This window comes from Bos javanicus, chromosome 6 (assembly GCF_032452875.1).
Source record: "Bos javanicus breed banteng chromosome 6, ARS-OSU_banteng_1.0, whole genome shotgun sequence".
In the NCBI taxonomy this organism is placed as follows: domain Eukaryota; kingdom Metazoa; phylum Chordata; class Mammalia; order Artiodactyla; family Bovidae; genus Bos; species Bos javanicus.
The window spans coordinates 19,789,213-19,810,243 of NC_083873.1; the positions used below are offsets into that span (position 1 = coordinate 19,789,213).

Here is a 21,031-nt window from a genome sequence, read left to right on the forward strand (position 1 = left end):
AACCAACTAGTTCCCAACATTTAAAAAAATGATTGTCCCTCTTCCATATACAAAAAAATTCTCAGGTTCCTTCCTCATGTTGAATGTTGTATATTTATTTATTTGATCTACAGACAGTGGCATGGCTTACTCATGGATTTCCAGACCCTTTGTAATAACATTCGGTGTCCACAGCCCACAAGATAGATATCCATGATTCTGGAATTGGTTTTTTTTTTAATCTCCAGGAATATCTTATTCAAAAGAAAAATCCCTGAAAATCAATCATTAACCCCTTTGTAATCAGTTAGTTTAGGAGATTACTTTCCATCATGAAGACTAGCTGAATTCCAGTCCAAAAGGAAATGGTAAAAAAGATTCTTTTGTTGGGGTATGTATATAGCTACAGGTATAGAGGCCAGAGTACTCACCTGCCTCCAGAAAGATAAACACATCTCTTTGACATCATCACCTCTTTCCTAAAACTCCCTTAGTCCAATCTAGCCACACTGAACTTCTTGATATTCCTCATTTTACCATACTCATTCTTAACTGAGGGTCTTTTATAAAATACAACTATTTTGAAATATAATTTCTGTGCCATAAAATCTGTTCCTTTAAAGAGTACAATACAATGGTTTTTAAAATATTCACGGTTGTGTAACCATCACCACTATCTACCTTGAGAACATTTTCATCATCTCAAAAAAAGACATCCCATATCCATTAGCAGATATTCTCTGTTCTCTGCCCATAGCTCCCTGGCCTGGGCAACTACTGATCCATTTTCTGTCTCTGTAAATTTGTTCAGGGTCTTCTACTAGCTGGACTATATGCCTAGAACATATCCTCCAAATCTTCAAATGTTCATTCTGGTCATCTGATCAATGTCTTCACCTCATCAGTTAAGACTTCTTGACCACCTTATCTAAAATACGATCATGACCTCCATCATCTCCACTCCCCTCATCCCACATTATTTTTATAACACTTATCATTAGCTAATGTGTTACATATTTACTTGTGGTTTTTATTTACCTATCCCCACCAGAATGTAACCTCTATGAGGGCAGTCCAATTTGTTCTTCATATATTCAACATTCAGAACAATGTCTGGTGTTTAGTAAATACATGTACATTTTTTGACTGACTGGATGAATAAATAAATTTAAAACCTCTCAAGAATACGGGAGATTTTGGAGGCAAGACTGTGCCAGAGAAAATAGAAGGAAAAAAGGGTGAGATGTGAGCATTACCAAGAAAATTTTTTGTATTTTACACATCTGCTGCTGCTGCTGCTGCTGCTAAGTCACTTCAGTCATGTCCAACTCTTCGCTACCCCATGGACTGCAGCCTACCAGGCTCCCCCGTCCATGGGATTTTCCAGGCAAGAGTACTGGAGTGGGGTGCCATTGCCTTCTCCGATTTTACACATCCACTTAGGACCAATTTCATGTGTCATCATGCAATTGGCAAAAACACACACACACACACACTCTGACTATACAGAAATGAAAAACTACAGTATAAATAAATACATTCACAGAATATGTTAATTTGATATAATATTGTCTTTCAAATATATGACAATGAGAAACTTAGCAAAAACAATGCCCTATTAAAAAGGAAAATGTTACTTAGGTGAACTTTAAAAAAGCTGGGAAAGTGATAAAAAGAAAAAACGTATCCAATACACACAATCAAGGTAGAATTAAAAGAAAATTGACATTTTAGTTTATTTTTAGATTTGAAAACTTTGTTCTTTTAAAATTGCTGATGTGATGTCCCAGTCAACTTTCATACAATCATAAAGATTTAAAATTAAAAATGACTCATATACAAATGTATCAGATCAGATCAAACCATTCAATATCATAGTAATCCAAGTCTATGCCCCAACCAGTAATGCTGAAGAAGCTGAAGTTGAATGGTTCTATGAAGACTACAAGACCTTTTAGAACTAACACCCAAAAAAGATGTCGTATTCATTATAGGAGACTGGAATGCAAAAGTAGGAAGTCAAGAAACACGTGGAGTAACAGGCAAATTTGGCCTTGGAATACGGAATGAAGCAGGGCAAAGACTAATAGAGTTTTGCCAAGAAAATGCACTGGTCATAACAAACACCCTCTTCCAACAACACAAGAGAAGACTCTATACATGGACATCACCAGATGGTCAACACTGAAATCAGATTGATTATATTCTCTGCAGCCAAAGATGGAGAAGCTCTATACAGTCAGCAAAAACAAGACCAGGAGCTGACTGTGGCTCAGACCATGAACTCCTTATTGCCAAATTCAGACTTAAATTGAAGAAAGTAGGGAAAACCACTAGACCATTCAGGTATGACCTAAATCAAATTCCTTATGATTATACAGTGGAAGTGAGAAATAGATTTAAGGGCCTAGATCTGATAGACAGAGTGCCTGATGAACTATGGAATGAGGTTCGTGACATTGTACAGGAGACAGGGATCAAGACCATCCCCATGGAAAAGAAATGCAAAAAAGCAAAATGGCTGTCTGGGGAGGCCTTACAAATAGCTGTGAAAAGAAAAGAAGCGATAAGCAAAGGAGAAAAGGAAAGATATAAACATCTGAATGCAGAGTTCCAAAGAATACAAATGTATACCTCACTCTATAAAAGGAGAAATTGAGACCATTTGGTTAAATGCTTTACTGAAGGTATAATACTAATGTTAGCTTGACTACAAAGCTGGGTAGAACCCAAGTCACCTGGTCTCTAATATAGCCTTCCCAGGGACTATGGCCAAGTCAGTGACTAAGTCTCAGGCACAGAGACTGAGAGTGCAGGCCACTTTTGAGAAACATGGAACTCTGTGACAGAGGATTGAAGCTCGAGGATTCCTCACTACCTTGACCAAACCTTCACAGAATTGCACGGAAGTCTGACTTTCCTGATGCCACCTTCCTTCCTTTCCTGTTTTCATGCACAGTGGTCAAACCTGCACCACCTTTGAAGGCTCATGCACCCTCCTCTGGTGCCCTTCCCCTCCCCTCACAGATGTTCCCCTCAGTGTTCCTGCAGCACATCTAACCCTATCTTGGAATTTGCTTCTTGGAGGACCTGAACTAACTCATCCCCTGTAATTTAAAAGTTCAGGATTCCTTTATATTTTTAATATTATTACAAAGGGCTAATTTTTATGATTGTTTAACTTTTCTCTGAATATATTTATCTCTTTTATATAAATATTTTAAAATGGAACAAATGCAAATGTCTTTCCTAATATCATTTTGTTGCTGGAAAAGCACAGGCAGAAAAATCTGAATTACCAATCTTTTTTCAAGACTCTGTAAAAGTATGAATTCAAATAAAAGCACGGATTATTGGTTTGCTAAAATTTTAGAAATTAGTATTTTAATACAAAGATTACTCTCCTGACAATTAGTTTTACAAACAAAAACAATCAGGAGGTAAACGAAAGATTGCTGAACAATATAACCATCTGATCAAGACACATCAAACTACTATATCTTCTAAAATCAACTCCTGTTTAATTGTTTCATCACTAGGCTAACAAAACTTAGCTGAAGAGATGAGGAGCTGGTGTTACTACTAACATCTTCTTGTGCTTTTCTAAATCAAAGAACTTTTTTAACACTAGAACTCAGATACTTCCTAACCCAAGTAAGAAAAATATACTAATTTTTTTGCCAATACAACTCAGATGACTAGCTCAAATTAATTCATGAATTCCCTATTCAAATAAATCTTCAAGTAGTCTCAGTTAAAAGCAAGCCATTTTTGTAAATATTTTAAAGTATTTATTTATGTGGCTGCACCAGGTCTTAATTGTAGCATGTGGTATCTAGTTCTCTGACCAGGGGTTGAACCTGGGCCCTCTGCATTAGTAACGCAGTCTTAGCCACTGGACCACCAGAGAAGCTCCTCTGCAAATTGATTTGAATGATAGTGAAAAGAAAGCCTATTGGTGAAAACATATACACTTAGTACCATTAGAAACAAATTATGCTACAAACAGAGAAAAATAAATGATATGCATTCTTATTCTATATAAGGTAATAAAATCAAGGAATAAATTAAAAACAGAATTCAAAAATCTTAAATTTAGACAAAACTTTGGCAAATAAATTGAGATAATCATTCTCATATCTTTAATTCAAATCATCACCTCAAAATTAAAAAAAACAAGACTAGTTCCTTGCAACAGAAAAACATCAGGTTAAAACAGTAAACTTGACCATATGAGATACGACTTTGGTGTATCAAATGTAAAACAAAATGTTTTGAGAAAAATACTCTTAAAAATATATATTCTGACTTATCTCCAAAGACACATAATAGTAAACATCTTCAATTTACTGTATTTCACTTAAATGAAAAGACTAGTGGAGAGTGTGATTGGTTAAGAGTGATGTAAATAAAATTTATAACAAAAATGTCAATAGATAATTACAAGTTGGGGTAGTATACTAAGCAACTTTTATCACATGGAACCTTTCAAACAAAATTTTAATAAAAACAACTGAATTACCATTAATTTAGTCATAGTGGGTCTTGGTCCTCCAATAAACGAAGGATCATTTTGCTCCTCTGCACTTGGGGCCTCATCCAAGTTTGGGGGCTGTTGACTTGAGGTGGTCTGTAATTCTGGTAAACTGATAAATTGGATCCCACACTGAGAAGCTGCTGTTTGCACTCTTGGCACTTCCTGAATCCTCTGGTACCAGGCAGCCAGCAGTGGAAATTCTACCAGCTTTCCAGAAAGTTTCCTGCAGATAATTACCTAGGCAGAAAAAGAACAAAACATATTATTATACATAATTTTTGTTTGTTATAAGAGCTGATTGAAGTAACCTTACATACCATAAAATTCACACATTTTAAGTGTACAGTTCACAGAATGAGTTTCAGTAAATTTAAGCAGTTGTGCAACTATGATAACTTCCTACTGGAATGCTCAATGTCACAGAGGAAAGTTCCCTTGTGACTGCTGGCAACCAGTCTCTGCTCCCCAGTCAGTTGCAGGCAATCACTGATCTGCTTCTCATGTGTATAATTCTGTCTTTTCTAGAACTGCATGAAAATGGGATCACAAAATGTGGTTTGTTTCATTTAGCAGTATGATTCTGAGATTCATCCACGTAGTTGCATTTATCAGCAGTTTGTTGCTTTTTATGAGGATGCAGCATTTAAAGAAAGACTTTTCAAATTAAAAACATTGGAAACCATTACCCCTGATGTAAATTAACGTTTATTTTGCCTTGGTCAGATGCTTTCTCCCTAGCACCACCACCAAACTTCAATTTCTTTAAAAATTAGAATGTTCTTCTTCTTTGTAAGACACTGAATGCTGTTTCCATAGAAAGTTATAATGTTACAAACAGATTATGACTTATAATTATGAACAGAAAAAGTGAAAAGGACAAATCACAGAAAATCTCTACAGATATATCTAGTTATCAGTTCAGTTCAGTCAACCAGTTGTGTCCGACTCTTTGAGACCCCATGAACTGCAGCAAGCCAGGCCTCCCTGTCCATCACCAACTCCCGGAGGTCACCCAGACGCATGTCCACTGAGTGAGTGATGCCATCCAGCCATCTCATCCTCTGTCGTACCCTTCTCCTCCTGCCCCCAATCCCTCCCAGCATCAGAGTCTTTTCCAATGAGTCAACTCTTCACATGAGGCCAAAGTACAGGAGTTTCAGCTTTAGCATCAGTCCTTCCAAAGAACACCCAGGACTGATATCCTTTAGAATAGACTGGCTGGATCTCCTTGCAGTCCAAGGGACTCTCAAGAGTCTTCTCCAACACCACAGTACAAAAGCATCAATTCTTCGGCGCTCAGCTTTCTTCACAGTCCAACTCTCACATCTATACATGACCACTGGAAAAACCATAGCCTTGACTAGATGGACCTTTGTTGGCACAGTAATGCCTCTGCTTTTCAATATGCTATCTAGGTTGGTCATAACTTTTCTTCCAAGGAGTAAGCATCTTTTAATTTCATGGCTGCAATCACCATCTGCAGTGATTTTGCAGCCCCCCCAAAAATAAAGTCTGACACTGTTTCCACTGTTTCCCCATCTATTTCCCATGAAGTGATGGGAACAGATGCCATGACCTTTATTTCCTGAATGTTGAGCTTTAAGCCAACTTTTTCACTCAGCTCTTTCACCTTCATCAAGAGGCTTTTGAGTTCCTCTTTACTTTCTGCCATAAGGGTGGTGTCATCTGCATATATGAGGTTATTGATATTTCTCCCGGCAATCTTGATTCCAGCTTGTGCTTCTTCCAGCACAGCATTTCTCATGATATACTCTGCATAGAAGTTAAATAAGCAGGGTGACAATATACAGCCTTGGCATACTCCTTTTCCTATTTGGAACCAGTCTGTTGTTCCATGTCCAGTTCTAACTGTTGCTTCCTGACATGCATATAGGTTTCTCAAGAGGCAGGTCAGGGGGTCTGGTATTCCCATCTCTTTCAGAATTTTCCACAGTTGATTGTGATCCACACAGTCAAAGGCTTTGGCATAGTCAATAAAGCAAAAGTTGATGTTTTTCTGGAACTCTTGCTTTTTCGATGATCCAGCAGATGTTGGGAATTTGATCTCTGGTTCCTCTCCTTTTCTAAAACCAGCTTAAACATCTGGAAGTTCACGGTTCACGTATTGCTGAACCCTGGCTTGGAGAATTTTGAGCATTACTTTACTAGCATGTGAGATGAGTGCAATTGGGCGGTAGTTTGAGCATTCTTTGGCATTGCCTTTCTTTGGGATTGGAATGAACACTGACCTTTTCCAGTCCTGTGGCCACTGCTGAGTTTTCCAAATTTGCTGGCATATTGAGTGCAGCACTTTCACAGCATCATCTTTCAGGATTTGAAATAGCTTAACTGGAATTCCTTCACCTCCACTAGCTTTGTTCATAGTGATGCTTTCTAAGTCCCACTTGACTTCACATTCCAGGATGTCTGGCTCTAGGTGAGTGACCACACCATTGTGATTATGTTGGTTGTGAAGCTCTTTTTTGTACAGTTCTTCTGTGTATTCTTGCCACCTCTTCTTCAAACTGCTGCTTATGGCCCATTAAGAGATTTTGCTAACAAGTATGAAAGGGGAAATTAACAATAACACAATAATAGTGGGAGACTTTAATACCCCACTCACACCTATGGATAGATCAACTAAACAGAAAATTAACAAGAAAACACAAACTTTAAACGATACAATAGACCAGTTAGACCTAATTGATATCTATAGGACATTTCACCCGAAAACAATGAATTTCACCTTTTTCTCAAGCGCACATGGAACCTTCTCCAGGATAGATCACATCCTAGGCCATAAATCTAGCCTTGGTCAATTCAAAAAAAATGAAATCATTCCAAGCATCTTTTCTGACCACAGTGCAATAAGATTAGATCTCAATTACAGGAGCAAAACTATTAAAAATTCCAGTATATGGAGGCTGAACAACACGCTGCTGAATAACCAACAAATCACAGAAGAAATCAAAAAAAGAAATCAAAATATGCATAGAAATGAATGAAAATGAAAACACGACAACCCCAAACCTGTGGGATACTGTAAAAGCAGTCCTAAGGGGAAAGTTCATAGCAATACAGGCATACCTCAAGACACAAGAAAAAGACAAATAAATAACCTAACTCTACACCTAAAGCAACTAGAAAAGGAAGAAATGAAGAACCCCAGGGTTAGTAGAAGGAAAGAAATCTTAAAAATTAGGACAGAAATAAATGCAAAAGAAACAAAAGAGACCATAGCAAAAATCAACAAAGCCAAAAGCTGGTTCTTTCAAAGGATAAATAAAATTGACAAACCATTATCCAGACTCATCAAGAAACAAAGGGAGAAAAATCAAATCAATAAAATTAGAAATGAAAATGGAGAGATCACAACAGACAACACACAAATACAAAGGATCATAAGAGACTACTATCAGCAATTATATGCCAATAAAATGGACAACGTGGAAGAAATGGACAAATTCTTAGAAAGGTACAACTTATCCAAACTGGAACCAAGAAGAAATAGAAAATCTTAACAGACCCATCACAAGCACGGAAATTGAAACTGTAATCAGAAATCTTCCAGCAAACAAAAGCCCAGGTCCAGACGGCTTCACAGCTGAATTCTACCAAAAATTTAGAGAAGAGCTAACACCTATCCTACTCAAACTCTTCCAGAAAATTGCAGAGGAAGGGAAACTACTAAACTCATTCTATGAGGCCACCATCATCCTAATACCAAAACCTGACAAAGATCCCACAAAAAAAGAAAACTACAGGCCAATATCACTGATGAACATAGATGCAAAAATCCTTAACAAAATTCTAGCAATCAGAATCCAACAACACATTAAAAAGATCATACACCATGACCAAGTGGGCTTTATCCCAGGGGTGCAAGGATTCTTCAATATCCGCAAATCAATCAATGTAATACACCACATTAACAAATTGGAAAATAAAAGCCATATGATTATCTCAATAGATGCAGAGAAAGCCTTTGACAAAATTCAACATCCATTTATGATAAAAACTCTCCAGAAAGCAGGAATAGAAGGAACACACCTCAACATAATAAAAGCTATATATGACAAACCCACAGCAAACATTATCCTCAATGGTGAAAAATTGAAAGCATTTCCTCTAAAGTCAGGAACAAGACAAGGGTGCCCACTTTCACCATTACTATTCAACATAGTTTTGGAAGTTTTGGCCACAGCAATCAGAGCAGAAAAAGAAATAAAAGGAATCCAAATTGGAAAAGAAGAAGTAAAACTCTCACTGTTTGCAGATGACATGATCCTCTACATAGAAAACCCTAAAGACTCCACCGGAAAATTACTAGAGCTAATCAATGATTATAGTAAAGTTGCAGGACATAAAATCAACACACAGAAATCCTTGCATTCCTATACACTAATAATGAGAAAATAGAAAGAGAAACTAAGGAAACAATTCCATTCACCATTGCAACGAAAAGAATAAAATACTTAGGAATATATCTACCTAAAGAAACTAAAGACCTATATATAGAAAACTATAAAACACTGGTGAAAGAAATCAAAGAGGACACTAACAGATGGAGAAATATACCATGTTCATGGATCGGAAGAATCAATACAGTGAAAATGAGTATACTACCCAAAGCAATCTATGGATTCAACGCAATCCCTATCAAGCTATCAACGGTATTTTTCACAGAGCTAGAACAAATAATTTCACAATTTGTATGGAAATACAAAAAACCTCAAATAGCCAAAGCAATCTTGAGAAAGAAGAATGGAACTGGAGGAATCAACCTACCTGACTTCAGGCTCTACTACAAAGCCACAGTCATCAAGACAGTATGGTACTGGCACAAAGACACAACTATAGATCAATGGAACAAAATAGAAAGCCCAGAGATAAATCCATGCACCTATGGATACCTTATCTTTGACAAAGGAGGCAAGAATATACAATGGATTAAAGACAATCTTTTTAACAAGTGGTGCTTGTTGGGAAAACTGGTCAACCACTTGTAAAAGAATGAAACTACAACATTTTCTAACACCATGCACAAAAATAAACTCAAAATGGATTAAAGATCTAAATGTAAGACCAGAAACTATAAAACTCCTAGAGGAGAACACAGGCAAAACACTCTCCAACATAAATCACAGCAGGATCCTCTATGACCCACCTCCCAGAATACTGGAAATAAAAGCAAAAATAAACAAACGGGACCTAATTAAACTTAAAAGCTTTTGCACAACAAAGGAAACTATAAGCAAGTGAAAAGACAGCCTTCAGAATGGGAGAAAATAATAGCAAACGAAGCAACTGACAAACAACTCATCTCAAAAATATACAAGCAACTCCTACAGCTCAACTCCAGAAAAATAAATGACCCAATCAAAAAATGGGCCAAAGAATTAAATAGACATTTCTCCAAAGAAGACATACAGATGGCTAACAAACACATGAAAAGATGCTCAACATCACTCATTATCAGAGAAATGCAAATCAAAACCACAATGAGGTACCATTTCATGCCAGTCAGAACGGTTGCAATCCAAAAGTCTACAAGCAATAAATGCTAGAGAGGGTGTGGAGAAAAGGGAACCATGTTACACTGTTGGTGGGAATGCAAACTAGTATAGCCACTATGGAGAACAGTGTGGAGATTCCTTTAAAAACTGGAAATTAGAACTGCCTTATGATCCAGCAATCCCACTGCTGGGCATACACACTGAGGAAACCAGAATTGAAAGAGACATGTGTACCCCAATGTTCATTGCAGCACTGTTTATAATAGCCAGGACATGGAAGCAACCTAGATGCCCATCAGCAGACGAATGGATAAAGAAAGCTGTGGTACATATACATAATGGAGTATTACTCAGCCATTAAAAAGAATACATTTGAATCAGTTCTAATGAGGTGGATGAAACTGGAGCCGATTATACAGAGTGAAGTAAGCCAGAGAGAAAAACACCAATACAGTATACTAACATATACATGGAATTCAGAAAGATGGTAACGATAACCCTGTATACGAGACAGCAAAAGAGACACAGATGTATAGAACAGTCTTTTGGACTCTGTGGGAGAGGGAGAGGGTGGGATGATTTGGGAGAATGGCATTGAAACATGTATAATATCATATATGAAACTGATCACCAGTCCAGGTTCGATGCATGATACAGGTTGCTTGCAGCTGGTGCACTGAGACGACCCAGAGGGATGGTACAGCCCTGGGGTTCAGAATGGGGAACACATGTACATCTGTGGTGGATTCATGTTGATGTATGGCAAAACCAATACAATATTGTAAAGTAACTAGCCTCCAATTAAAATAAATAAATTTATATTAAAAAATAAAATCAATATAGCTGTTTTTTTTTAAAAAAATGAAATAAAATAGAAAATAACAGGGTAAATAGCAAGTAGTAAGGCAGATTATTTTGTATTTATATGTATAATGTAAAGATGTATACTTGTATGCTCAATCATCTTGTAAAATGCATCATTTACTATGGAAACTAAAAAAGTTTGAAAAATACTGTCTAAATGGTACTCTGGGAGTAAAAAACTTTCTAACTCTCAACAAAATACTTAGTTGCCTGAAAACAGATTATGAGCTAAGGGAATTGAGCTTTAAACTATGATAAATTAATCAAATAAGAAATGTTCTCATTTCCTCACTTTCCTTTACTTCCCTTGGTAGTGATTTATTCTTATTTGTTAGAGGCATATGACATCTTTCCCTCTTTTTGAAATAAATTGTAATTAAGCACCAGTAATTCATGTTTAAAAAAACTGAGGACTTTTACTCTACATGACAAGTCATTCCAGTTAATCAACATGCCAGGCTGCTCTGCTATTATCCAGACAGCTCAGGAGGTACCGCACCACATTTGTTAATTACACTTGAGAAAATGTATTTAAGGAAGAAGCTAATGAAAAATGTGTGAAACAAGAATTAAATTTGTCCCCAAGAAATGATTTTTTAAAAATGTTACCTGGCTGATAAGATCAAAATCATTATAAATTTTAATCAAGTTACTTAAGGACAAGAAAACTAGAGAATTCATTTTTTAAATAATGGTTAAAAAAAAAACACACAACAACTGCTACAAAGAGCACAAAATCAAATCCTAGTGGCTTTATGAAAGAGTTAGTTGCTCAGTCGTATCCAACTCTCTGCCAACCCATGGACTGTAGCCCACCAAGCTCCTCTGTCCATAGAATTCTCCAGGCAAGAATACTGGAATGGGTAGCCATTCCCTTCTCCAGGGAATCTTCCCAACCCAGGGATTGAACCTGGGTCTCCTATATTGCAGGCAGACTCTTTACCATCTAAGCCACCAGGAGTGGCTTTGCAGTTAATTACAATTAGGGGCAGAAAAAACTTGCATGAATAAAAAGAGAAGATATTATACCTATCCAAAAGATCTCTGTATTACTTTCCATAACTTATTAGAGTATGTTGTAATTCTTTCATGTCACTTCCTTAGTCACGTCTACTCTTTCAAAAGCATGTCATAACTAACAAATGTTTAGGTGAGCAGCGTAAGCAGTGTAAAAAATAGTAAACTAAGTGGAAATAAAATCCCAGTTTAGTGCTTTTCTAACAGTCTAGAACTGGTGAGTTAAAACTGAAAATTCTTAAGGACCTAAGACATAGGATAGGATATAGAAAATATAAATTAACTAGAGCATTCATGATTTTTGCAATATGTCAACCAATAGCCAGATTCCCATTTTATTCTCAATTTTATGCCAATGAGAACAATGAAACAGGTATTTAACATAGGCATTTTTGCTGAAAAATCAATTTATACAATGTTTTTACTTTTGTAACAAATGTCATACTTCTAAAAGCTAAATTCAAAGCATTAGAAGTTAAAATGTAGTATGTTAAATCATACATATGCAGGTTACAAAAATATTTCATAAAGTGGCAATTTGTTTATATTCCAGGAGTAGAACAATCTTTTAAACAGTTCGATCAAAGTGTCCCTGTTTAGCAACAGTAACTTAAAAATAACTATAAAATTTTCTGGTATCTGAAGATTATCTGGTATCAGCAAGATTTTACCTTAGTATGGCTATTCACTGTCAATTTTCCCATCTGCTTGCTCTTCTGTATACTAGAAGATTCTAACAATTAAAGGGAAGGGGAAATCATAAGTAGTATGCATTTTAATTTATTCTTTTTAAATCCATTCCTGAAACTTTCCAGATGAGAGGATTTTATCAAGCACCTTCCAGGAAGCAGTGTTGGGCTATCAGGGGTTACCTTTGCCAGCTAATATCCTATGAAGAGGAAAAGGAGCTTGGAGCTGAGGTTTAGATGTAACACTGCAGCCTCTCCTAGCTATTGTTCTGCATATTTGGCTTTATTCTGTTTAGCAAAATTGGGTATTTTCCCTTGCTTGCTTGCTCAGTTGTGTCCAACTCTTTGCTGTCCCATGGGTTGTAGCCCACCAGATTCCTCTGTCCGTGGAATTTTCCAGGCAAGAATACTGGAGTGGGTTGCCATTCTCTTCTCCAGGGAATCTTCTCAACCCAGGGATCAAATCCTGGTCTCCTGCATTGCAGGCAGATTCCTTACTGTCTGAGCTACCAGGAAGCCATCATTTTGTTTAGCAAAACTGGGTATTTTCCCTAACTCTTCTAATTTTGACCTCTGGTATACCAAACCTTGAATCAGCAAAATTGACTGCTCTTTTGTATTCTTGATCTCATTTCTATGGCTAAATATTTTGGCCCTAGACGCAGTTCTCTGATTCTGATCCAAACCTAGTAACTTGACCTTCATTCCTGATCATGATCTTGATCCTGATTCTGATCGTTTGGACTGCTACTTCATCACCTCGATGTGAGTTACTACAAGTATAAAGGCTTGGCATCATCGCCGCCATCTGAACTACAACGGCTGCTTCATAACCCAAGATGACTTATAAGAGGAAAATAAATATAACAAAAATAACATCAAAGCTTTGGCAAAGAAAGATTAATTCCTGAAAGAAAATGTGATGATCCAGGAAAAATACAAACAAACAAAGGAAAATATTTAGAGAATTAGTTTACATATAAATGTCAAAAGAGAAGAATTTAATCACAGAATACATGTAATAGAAAAGGCTGAGTGTACAAGTTTTCCACTATTTTAAACTGAGACAGAGTTCCTTAGTTGTATTAGGTAGATTTACACAGCAGTGGTCAGGCTGATGTCCAACCTGATTGAAGGGGGAAAAAAATCCTCTCAATTATGAACACCTTCACCTCAGTTGATCCTAATCAGGTAAACAGTATTAAATTAAACTAAAATCAAATGGCTGGATGGCATCACTGACTCGATGGACGTGAGTCTGAGTGAACTCCAGGAGTTGGTGATGGACAGGGAGGCCTGGCGTGCTGCGATTCATGGGGTCGCAAAGAGTCGGACACTACTCAGCGACTGAACTGACTGAACTGAAATGTAAAAGATGGATGTCTGGATAATGATCTAAAAATCATCTTTATTCAGGTGAATCCAATTTTTTATGTCTTGTTACATTTGAAAGCAAATACTCAAGTCTTCTCTATCAACTTGTTTTATTTCCTTTGTAGTACTCACCATTATTTAAATGTATATTATTTATTTGTCTATGTGTTCGTTTCTATCTTTCCTATTCTGCTATTTCTACTAGAATATTAACTCCATAAGGGCTAGGACTCTTTCTCTCTTGTTCATCACTGTATTCCTAGCATGTACAACAGAGCATGACATACACAGTAGGCTTTCAAGTAAATTTCTCAAGTGAATGAATTAATGGTTGTACCACTTAAGAATCAATTTTTAAGAAATTAGAAACAAAGAGTTATCCAAGAAGACCAAGAAGCCATGAATATCAACAGTATTTTATAATATGTACCAAATGACTGCTTTAATGACTAAAGTTGGTAATAATGGTGACAAGAGAGTTTAGAAATGATTTGACTAGGAAAAAAAAAAATCTATGTTTGTCTCCCCATCCAGCTCCAGCTCCAAGGACAGTAGGAATACACGTGACATTTACAATACTAATCAACATCCAAACAATTCCTAAATCTCTTGTTTTTACATCCTTTAATTCTGAAGTTATTTTGGTTTCTAATCTTGTTTTGCTCCCATTTTAAAGAAGAGAGAAATGTTCTTTAATAAAACACCAACTGATTGATGCCACCTAACTTATTAGTGAAGCACTGGTCTCCAAATACATAGATGTTCAAATACATAGCTGTTCATTAGAAATATTTTCTCCATTGTCAGTAAACGTACCTGAAGTATTGGTGATATATAATAAATAAAATCTGATTATCTGATTCCTTAGTAAAGGAAAAGGGTGAAATGCTTCAAAGTGGGAAAAATGCAGTTCTGGAAAACCAATAAGAAAGCTACAAAGAGCTCTAGCTTTTCAGGTTCACTTGATACTGTTTATACCTTGTTCTTTGTGCCTCCCACAGACAGGGGAGGAAAAAAAAAAATATCCGAGTTAGTGGTAAAGAACCTGCCTGCCTATGCAGAAGACTTGAGAGACATACGTTCAATCCCCGGTTTGGGAGATTCCCTGGAGGAGGGCATGGCAACCCACTGCAGTATTCTTGCCTGGAGAATCCCAAGGACAGAGGAACCAGGAGGGCTACAATCCATGGGGTTGCAAACAGCTGGACACAACTGAGGAGACTTAGCATGCATGCATATGTATGTCTATATATATATATATATATATATATATATATACACCTGAACTAAACATGGAAACTTTCCATTTATAATCTTCCACAGTACTGAATAGGACTGACTGTTCTGTTCCATAACAGAGAGATGTGGGCACAACATTTCTGATTTAACAATGTCTACCATAATGAAATCAGTGGTTTCCCAGGTGGCGCTAGTGGTAAGGAATTTGAAGTGACCTGTTTAGTTGTAAGTCACGTCCAACTCTGCGACCCCATGAACTGTAGCCTGCCAGGCTCTTCAGTCCATGAGATCTCCCAGGTAAGAATACTGGAGTGGGTTGCCATTTCCTTCTCTAGGGCATCTTCCTGACCCAGGAATCAAACCCACATCTCTGGCATTGCAAGGAATTCTTTATCACTGAGCCACCTGGGAAGCAAGCCATTTGAAGTGACTACTCAATTATAAAATATAGTTGACCAGAGACTTCAGTATTTTAATAGTGGAACCTCTAGTATTAGAAGGTAATCACAAGAGAATTTAAGCTTAATAACCATGTACTGTGTGCTGTGCTTAGTTGTTCAGTTGTATCCGACTCTTTTCGACCCTGTGCACTGTAGCCCGCCAGGCTCCTCTGTCCATGGGATTCTCCAGGCAGGAATACTGGAGTGGGTTGCCATTCCCTTCTCCAGGGGATCTTCCCGACCCAGGGATCCAACCCAAGTCTCCTGCATTGCAGGTGGATTCTCTACCATCTGAGCCACCAAGGAAGCCCAAGAACACTGGAATGGGTAGCCTATCCTTCGCCAGGGGATCTTCTCCGAGCAGGAATGGAACTGGGGTCTCCTGCACTTCAGGCAGATTCTTGACCAGCTGAGCCACCAGGGAAGTCCCTAATAATCATAACAAATGCTAATATTTTAGCAACTCAAAGCTAAAAGTCATACTAATTACTAACATTTATTGATAGCAACTATGTCTAAGCGTTGTTCCTACTTTGCACAAATTGTCATTTGTTCCTCACACTGATCCAAATAGATGGGCGCTACTATCATCGCTGTTTTACAGATAAGGAAATGCAGACAGATATTAATAACTCACCCAGAAGCATAATAAGAAATGGAATAGGAATTCAAACCTGGGAAGCTTTATAGACTGAAACCTACAACAGTGTATCGACTCCTGATAAACCTTACCAAAAAATGATGGATACAGGGCAAGAGCACAATATCTGCCAAAGTGAAGTATAGGCCTTCTGCAAACACGTGATCCAGAGGTGGCAGGTCAGAGGCTTTTGCTTTTCTGACGTAAGAAGGCTCTCTGTTGGCAGAAGCAGGTTCCTTGTGTATTGTGAGCTTTGAGAATGCCACTTTCAGTTCCAGGCTTGCAGATGAAGAGTCCCCCTCTTCAGATGTTTCCTGCCTATGACCCTTGCTCTTCGTTTTTTCCTTAGCAAGGGAAGGTCCAACCCCAGCAGCCTTCTGTTGCTTTAGCTTCTGCCGCCGGAGTTTGTCATCATTATGCACTCTAACGGGTTCACTAAGCTTTTTCTCAAGCTCTAGTATTGCAGCAGGAATGGTCGGAGGTTGATCAAAAGATTCTTTGAGAAAATTCTCAACAGCTAAAGGGACAGTAAGTTCACATAGCCTGGTCCATTGACTAACCTACAAAACAAAACAAGAAATGAAACGATTCTTTACTTTCAACCGAACTTGAAGAAAAATAACTTCATATTGGAAAACAAGACTGGTTTAGAGAATTAAAGTCTTGAGCTAAACCATTCCTGGGCTAGACTTTATGCTCTACCAAGAGACATTATCACAGCGCTTCAGAAGTGATAACATTAAACAATGTAGGTTTAGCACTCCTGTATCTGGAAATATATGCTATTCTCTTATATCCTCTTACTGAGTAAATCCTCACGTCCCAAAGCCTCTAAAGTATACTCTCCCTAAAAAAGCTGGGTTTCTGAAACATTGCTACTTGAGCTCCTTTAATCCTCAACATAATTAAAATAAAAGGTTAAAAAAAATCTTTTCCTAAAAATAATGTCTCTAAATCTCATAAATTAAAGCTTTACTTCTTATTTTCTAATACTGCACTGAAATACTGGTACACATGAAAGGCTACTGTAACTCTTTTATTGGCTACTGTTTTTTTTTTTTTTCCAGTAAATTAAACTTTATTTTCCAACAGAGAGTTAAATGAATATTCAAGTGAATGTGTTATCACTTATGGCCTTCCCCTGTGGTTCAGAAGACAAAGAGTCTGCCTGCAATGATTACTTATGGCTTTAAATAACAGAAAAGAGGCATTCTACTTACTTCAGCACAAGCTTTCAAGCAAGTCTTCTTAAAACCCAGAAGTTCCAAAATTTCCTTCTTTGAGGGGTCTGCTTCATATGACTTCTGGATTATGTGTCTCAGAACAACAGCAAGTCCTGCTCTACAGAAATTGTCTGGTCTTTCTACTACTGCAGGTAAACAGCAACTCTGGACTATTGGTGGAAGCTCTTGCCTTGAAATAATCTGTATTTCAACACCCTCAGATGGTACATTTTTAAGTAGTGAAATACCTGTGCTTTCTCCAGGGAGGACTAAGAAAACTTTAAAGACTGTGCAGTCACAGTATGATAACAAAAATAAAGTTACAGATGTATGAAGAGGAAAGATGCACCCTTCTTTTTGGTGAGAAAAGTCCAAGTACAGATATTCTTCTGTAAGGCTTTTCTTAATGCCTTTCATTTTCTTCTTTCATTGGGTTACCTGAAGCATAAATTGAAGTGGTTTTAGGTCTTAGGATATAGTCGTTGCAAAGCTAACATAAAAGATGAACACTTTAAAACTTTTTCTAGAAATCAGCAAGGATTTGAGATCGATACGATTCTACAAAAATTTGTTCTTGGCATGAATAAATGGCTTCCAAAAGAATGAGGCCCACATTGTGCAATTAACTAGTCTTAAGAGGATTTTAGGACTTCCCAAGTGCTGCTAGTGGTAAAGAACCCACCTGACAATGCAGGAGACGTAAAAGTTGCGTGTTCGCTCCCTGGGTTGGGAAGATGCCCTGGAGGAGGAAATGGCTACCCGCTCCAATATTCTTGTCTGGGAAATCCCATGGACAGAGGAGCCTGGTGGGCCAGAGTCCTTGGGGTTGCACAGAGTTGAACATGACTGAAGTGACCTAGCACGCATGCACGCAAGGGGATTTTATACACAGCTCCTTTAAAATGAGCATACCTCAGGTGCTTTGCAATACAGCCCTCCCAGTCAAGTACTTGTCGGTCTCACTACAGGTGAGAATAAAAGATGAACAGAATAGGACACAAGAAATAATCAAGAATACCTAGCATTTATCACTATTGCAACATATTATATATCTATTCTTGTCTTCCTCCAATAGCATGTTCCACGAGATTATAAATTTCATTGTATTCACTGTAATATCTAAAACAAGGTCTGACATTATATATATATATATGTATGTATGTATAATCAAAAAGCACTGAGTGAATGCATAGATGAATAGACATGTTCATTATTTTAAAGATGAAAACATACACAATCTTGTGGTCAAATTATTGACGGGTGTTTTCAAGTCATAATCCTTAAGACTTTGGTCAGTTATGACTTTTTGCTTGAATTCTACAATTTCTGGGTCTAAAATTCCCCATGTTCAAATCCATAAATCAAAATTCCCAAACTGACACTAGATGGCACCCTTTAAAAGCATTAGCCACATACTAACTGGTATATTAAAGAAAAAATATTTTAAATTAAAAAAAAATATTTTAAAAGCCTTTAAAAAGTATACATGCAACTCTTTAAGTATATTTGAAATATCAGTGTACCCCAAAATTTAGGGTATTAAAATCAACTAAATTTTCTTTACATTGTAAGTTCCTTAGTTTTTTTTTTGTAATTAAAAGCAAAACAAGTATTCATTAATCTTGGTCCTCAACTTTATTAAAGAGCTAATAATTCATTATAACAAAGATATAGTTAGTAAAGATATACACAGTAACATTACTGTTTTGGAAACTTCTTGGTAATGCAAACAATCACTAGTGTTTATATTTCTTTTATTAAAACGTAACAGACCTGCACCATGGCTTGTTACTTAAGATTATCTAGGAGAAAATTATTTCATGTAATTTAAAAGCAACAACTTTTTAGCCGAAGGAAACTATTTTCTTCCTGAGCTAACTTAATTACCTTTTGGATTTTTTTCTTTTCTCTTCATCTAGAGCTGATTTTAAAAGAAAGCATTAAAGGGCATTTGTTAAAGCTCACAGGCAAAAGAAACCAACCTTTTGTAGAAAATTGATAGTCTCTTTGGAGATAGTGGGTTGCTATTTCTATACCTAAACTACATAGATATAGTTTGCCCCTCTATATATTTTGCTGATTAATTTACCAATCTTCTTAACTCCTTTTGTTGACACTATAAAGATTACTTTTTAAAATAGCAAATAACAGTTTTATTGTGCATATATGTCACATTTGTCATATCCTACCTTCCTTTTTAAAATTTTTTTTAAACTTTTTATTTTGTTTTGAGGTATAGCTGATCAACAAAATTGTGACAAAGAGTTTCAGGGGAACAGTGAAGGGACTCAGCCACACTATAAAGAAGGTCCCTAAGTGCCTTCCTAAGGAGCAGATTGGAAAGAAAACATAATCAATTTCCTCATGGAATTAGCAGAAACCAGTCCTGTCAACACTTAAAAAAGACACACAAAACGGAAGACTAAAAACAACATCATGCTATTTTACAGCTTTTGATTCAGGATATGCTAAAATGTTAATATTAAAAAATTAGAGTACATATATATTGCCACTTCCTGAGGCTGTGAACTTCCAGATGTTTAACCTGGTTTTAGAAAAGGCAGAGGAACCACAGATCAAATTGCCAACATCTGTTGGATCATCGAAAAAGCAAGAGAGTTCCAGAAAAACGTCTATTTCTGCTTTACTGACTATGCCAAAGCTTCTGACTGTATGGCTCACAATGAACTGTGGAAAATTCTGAAAGAGATGGGAATACCAGACCACCTGACCTGCCTCTTGAGAAACCTATATGCAGGTCAGGAAGCAACGGTTAGAACTGGACATGGAACAACAGACTGGTTCCAAATAGGAAAAGGAGTACATCAAGGCTGTATATTGTCACCCTGTTTATTTAACTTATATACAGAATACATTATGAGAAACGCTGGGCTGGAGGAAGCATAGCTGGAATCAAGATTACTGGGAGAAATATCAATAACCTCAGATATGCAGATGACACCACCCTTATGGCAGAAAGTGAAGAAGAACTAAAGAGCCTCTTGATGAAAGTGAAAGAGGAGAGTGAAAAAGTTGGCTTAAAGCTCAACATTCAGAAAACTAAGATCATGGTATCCGGTTCCATCACTTCATGGCAAGTAGATGGGGAAACAATGGAAACAGTGACAGACTTTATTTTTTTGGGCTCCAAAATCGCTGCAGATGGTGACTGCAGCCATGAAATTAAAAGACGCTTACTCCTTGGAAGGAAAGTTATGGCCAACCTGCTGCTGCTGCTGCTAAGTCACTTCAGTCATGCCCGACTCTGTGCGACCCCACAGACGGAAGCCCACAAGGCTCCCCTGTCCCTGGGATTCTCCAGGCAAGAACACTGGAGTGGGTTGAGTACTGGAGTGGGATGACCAACCTAGACAGCATATTAAAAAGCAGAGACATTAGTTTGTCAACAAAGGTCCGTCTAGTCAAGGATATGGTTTTTCCAGTAGTCATGTACGGATGTGAGAGTTGGATTATAAAGAAAGTTGAGCACCGAAGGATTGGTGCTTTTGAACT

At 37.1% G+C, this 21,031-nt stretch overlaps 1 protein-coding gene across 3 annotated transcripts in view; it reads right to left on the minus strand.

The window, feature by feature from the left end:
• GSTCD (glutathione S-transferase C-terminal domain containing) overlaps nt 1–21,031 on the minus strand; it is a 155,985-nt gene that overhangs the window by 125,187 nt on the left and 9,767 nt on the right. For all 3 annotated transcript variants that reach the window (XM_061419470.1, XM_061419471.1, XM_061419472.1), the window contains exons 2-4: nt 17,516–17,956; nt 16,388–16,855; nt 4,502–4,753 (exon numbers count right to left, since the gene is read on the minus strand). In XM_061419470.1, coding sequence (XP_061275454.1) covers nt 4,502–4,753; nt 16,388–16,855; nt 17,516–17,935 — 1,140 coding nt within the window. In that variant the 5' untranslated portion in view covers nt 17,936–17,956. The remainder of the gene's footprint in view (nt 1–4,501; nt 4,754–16,387; nt 16,856–17,515; nt 17,957–21,031) is intronic.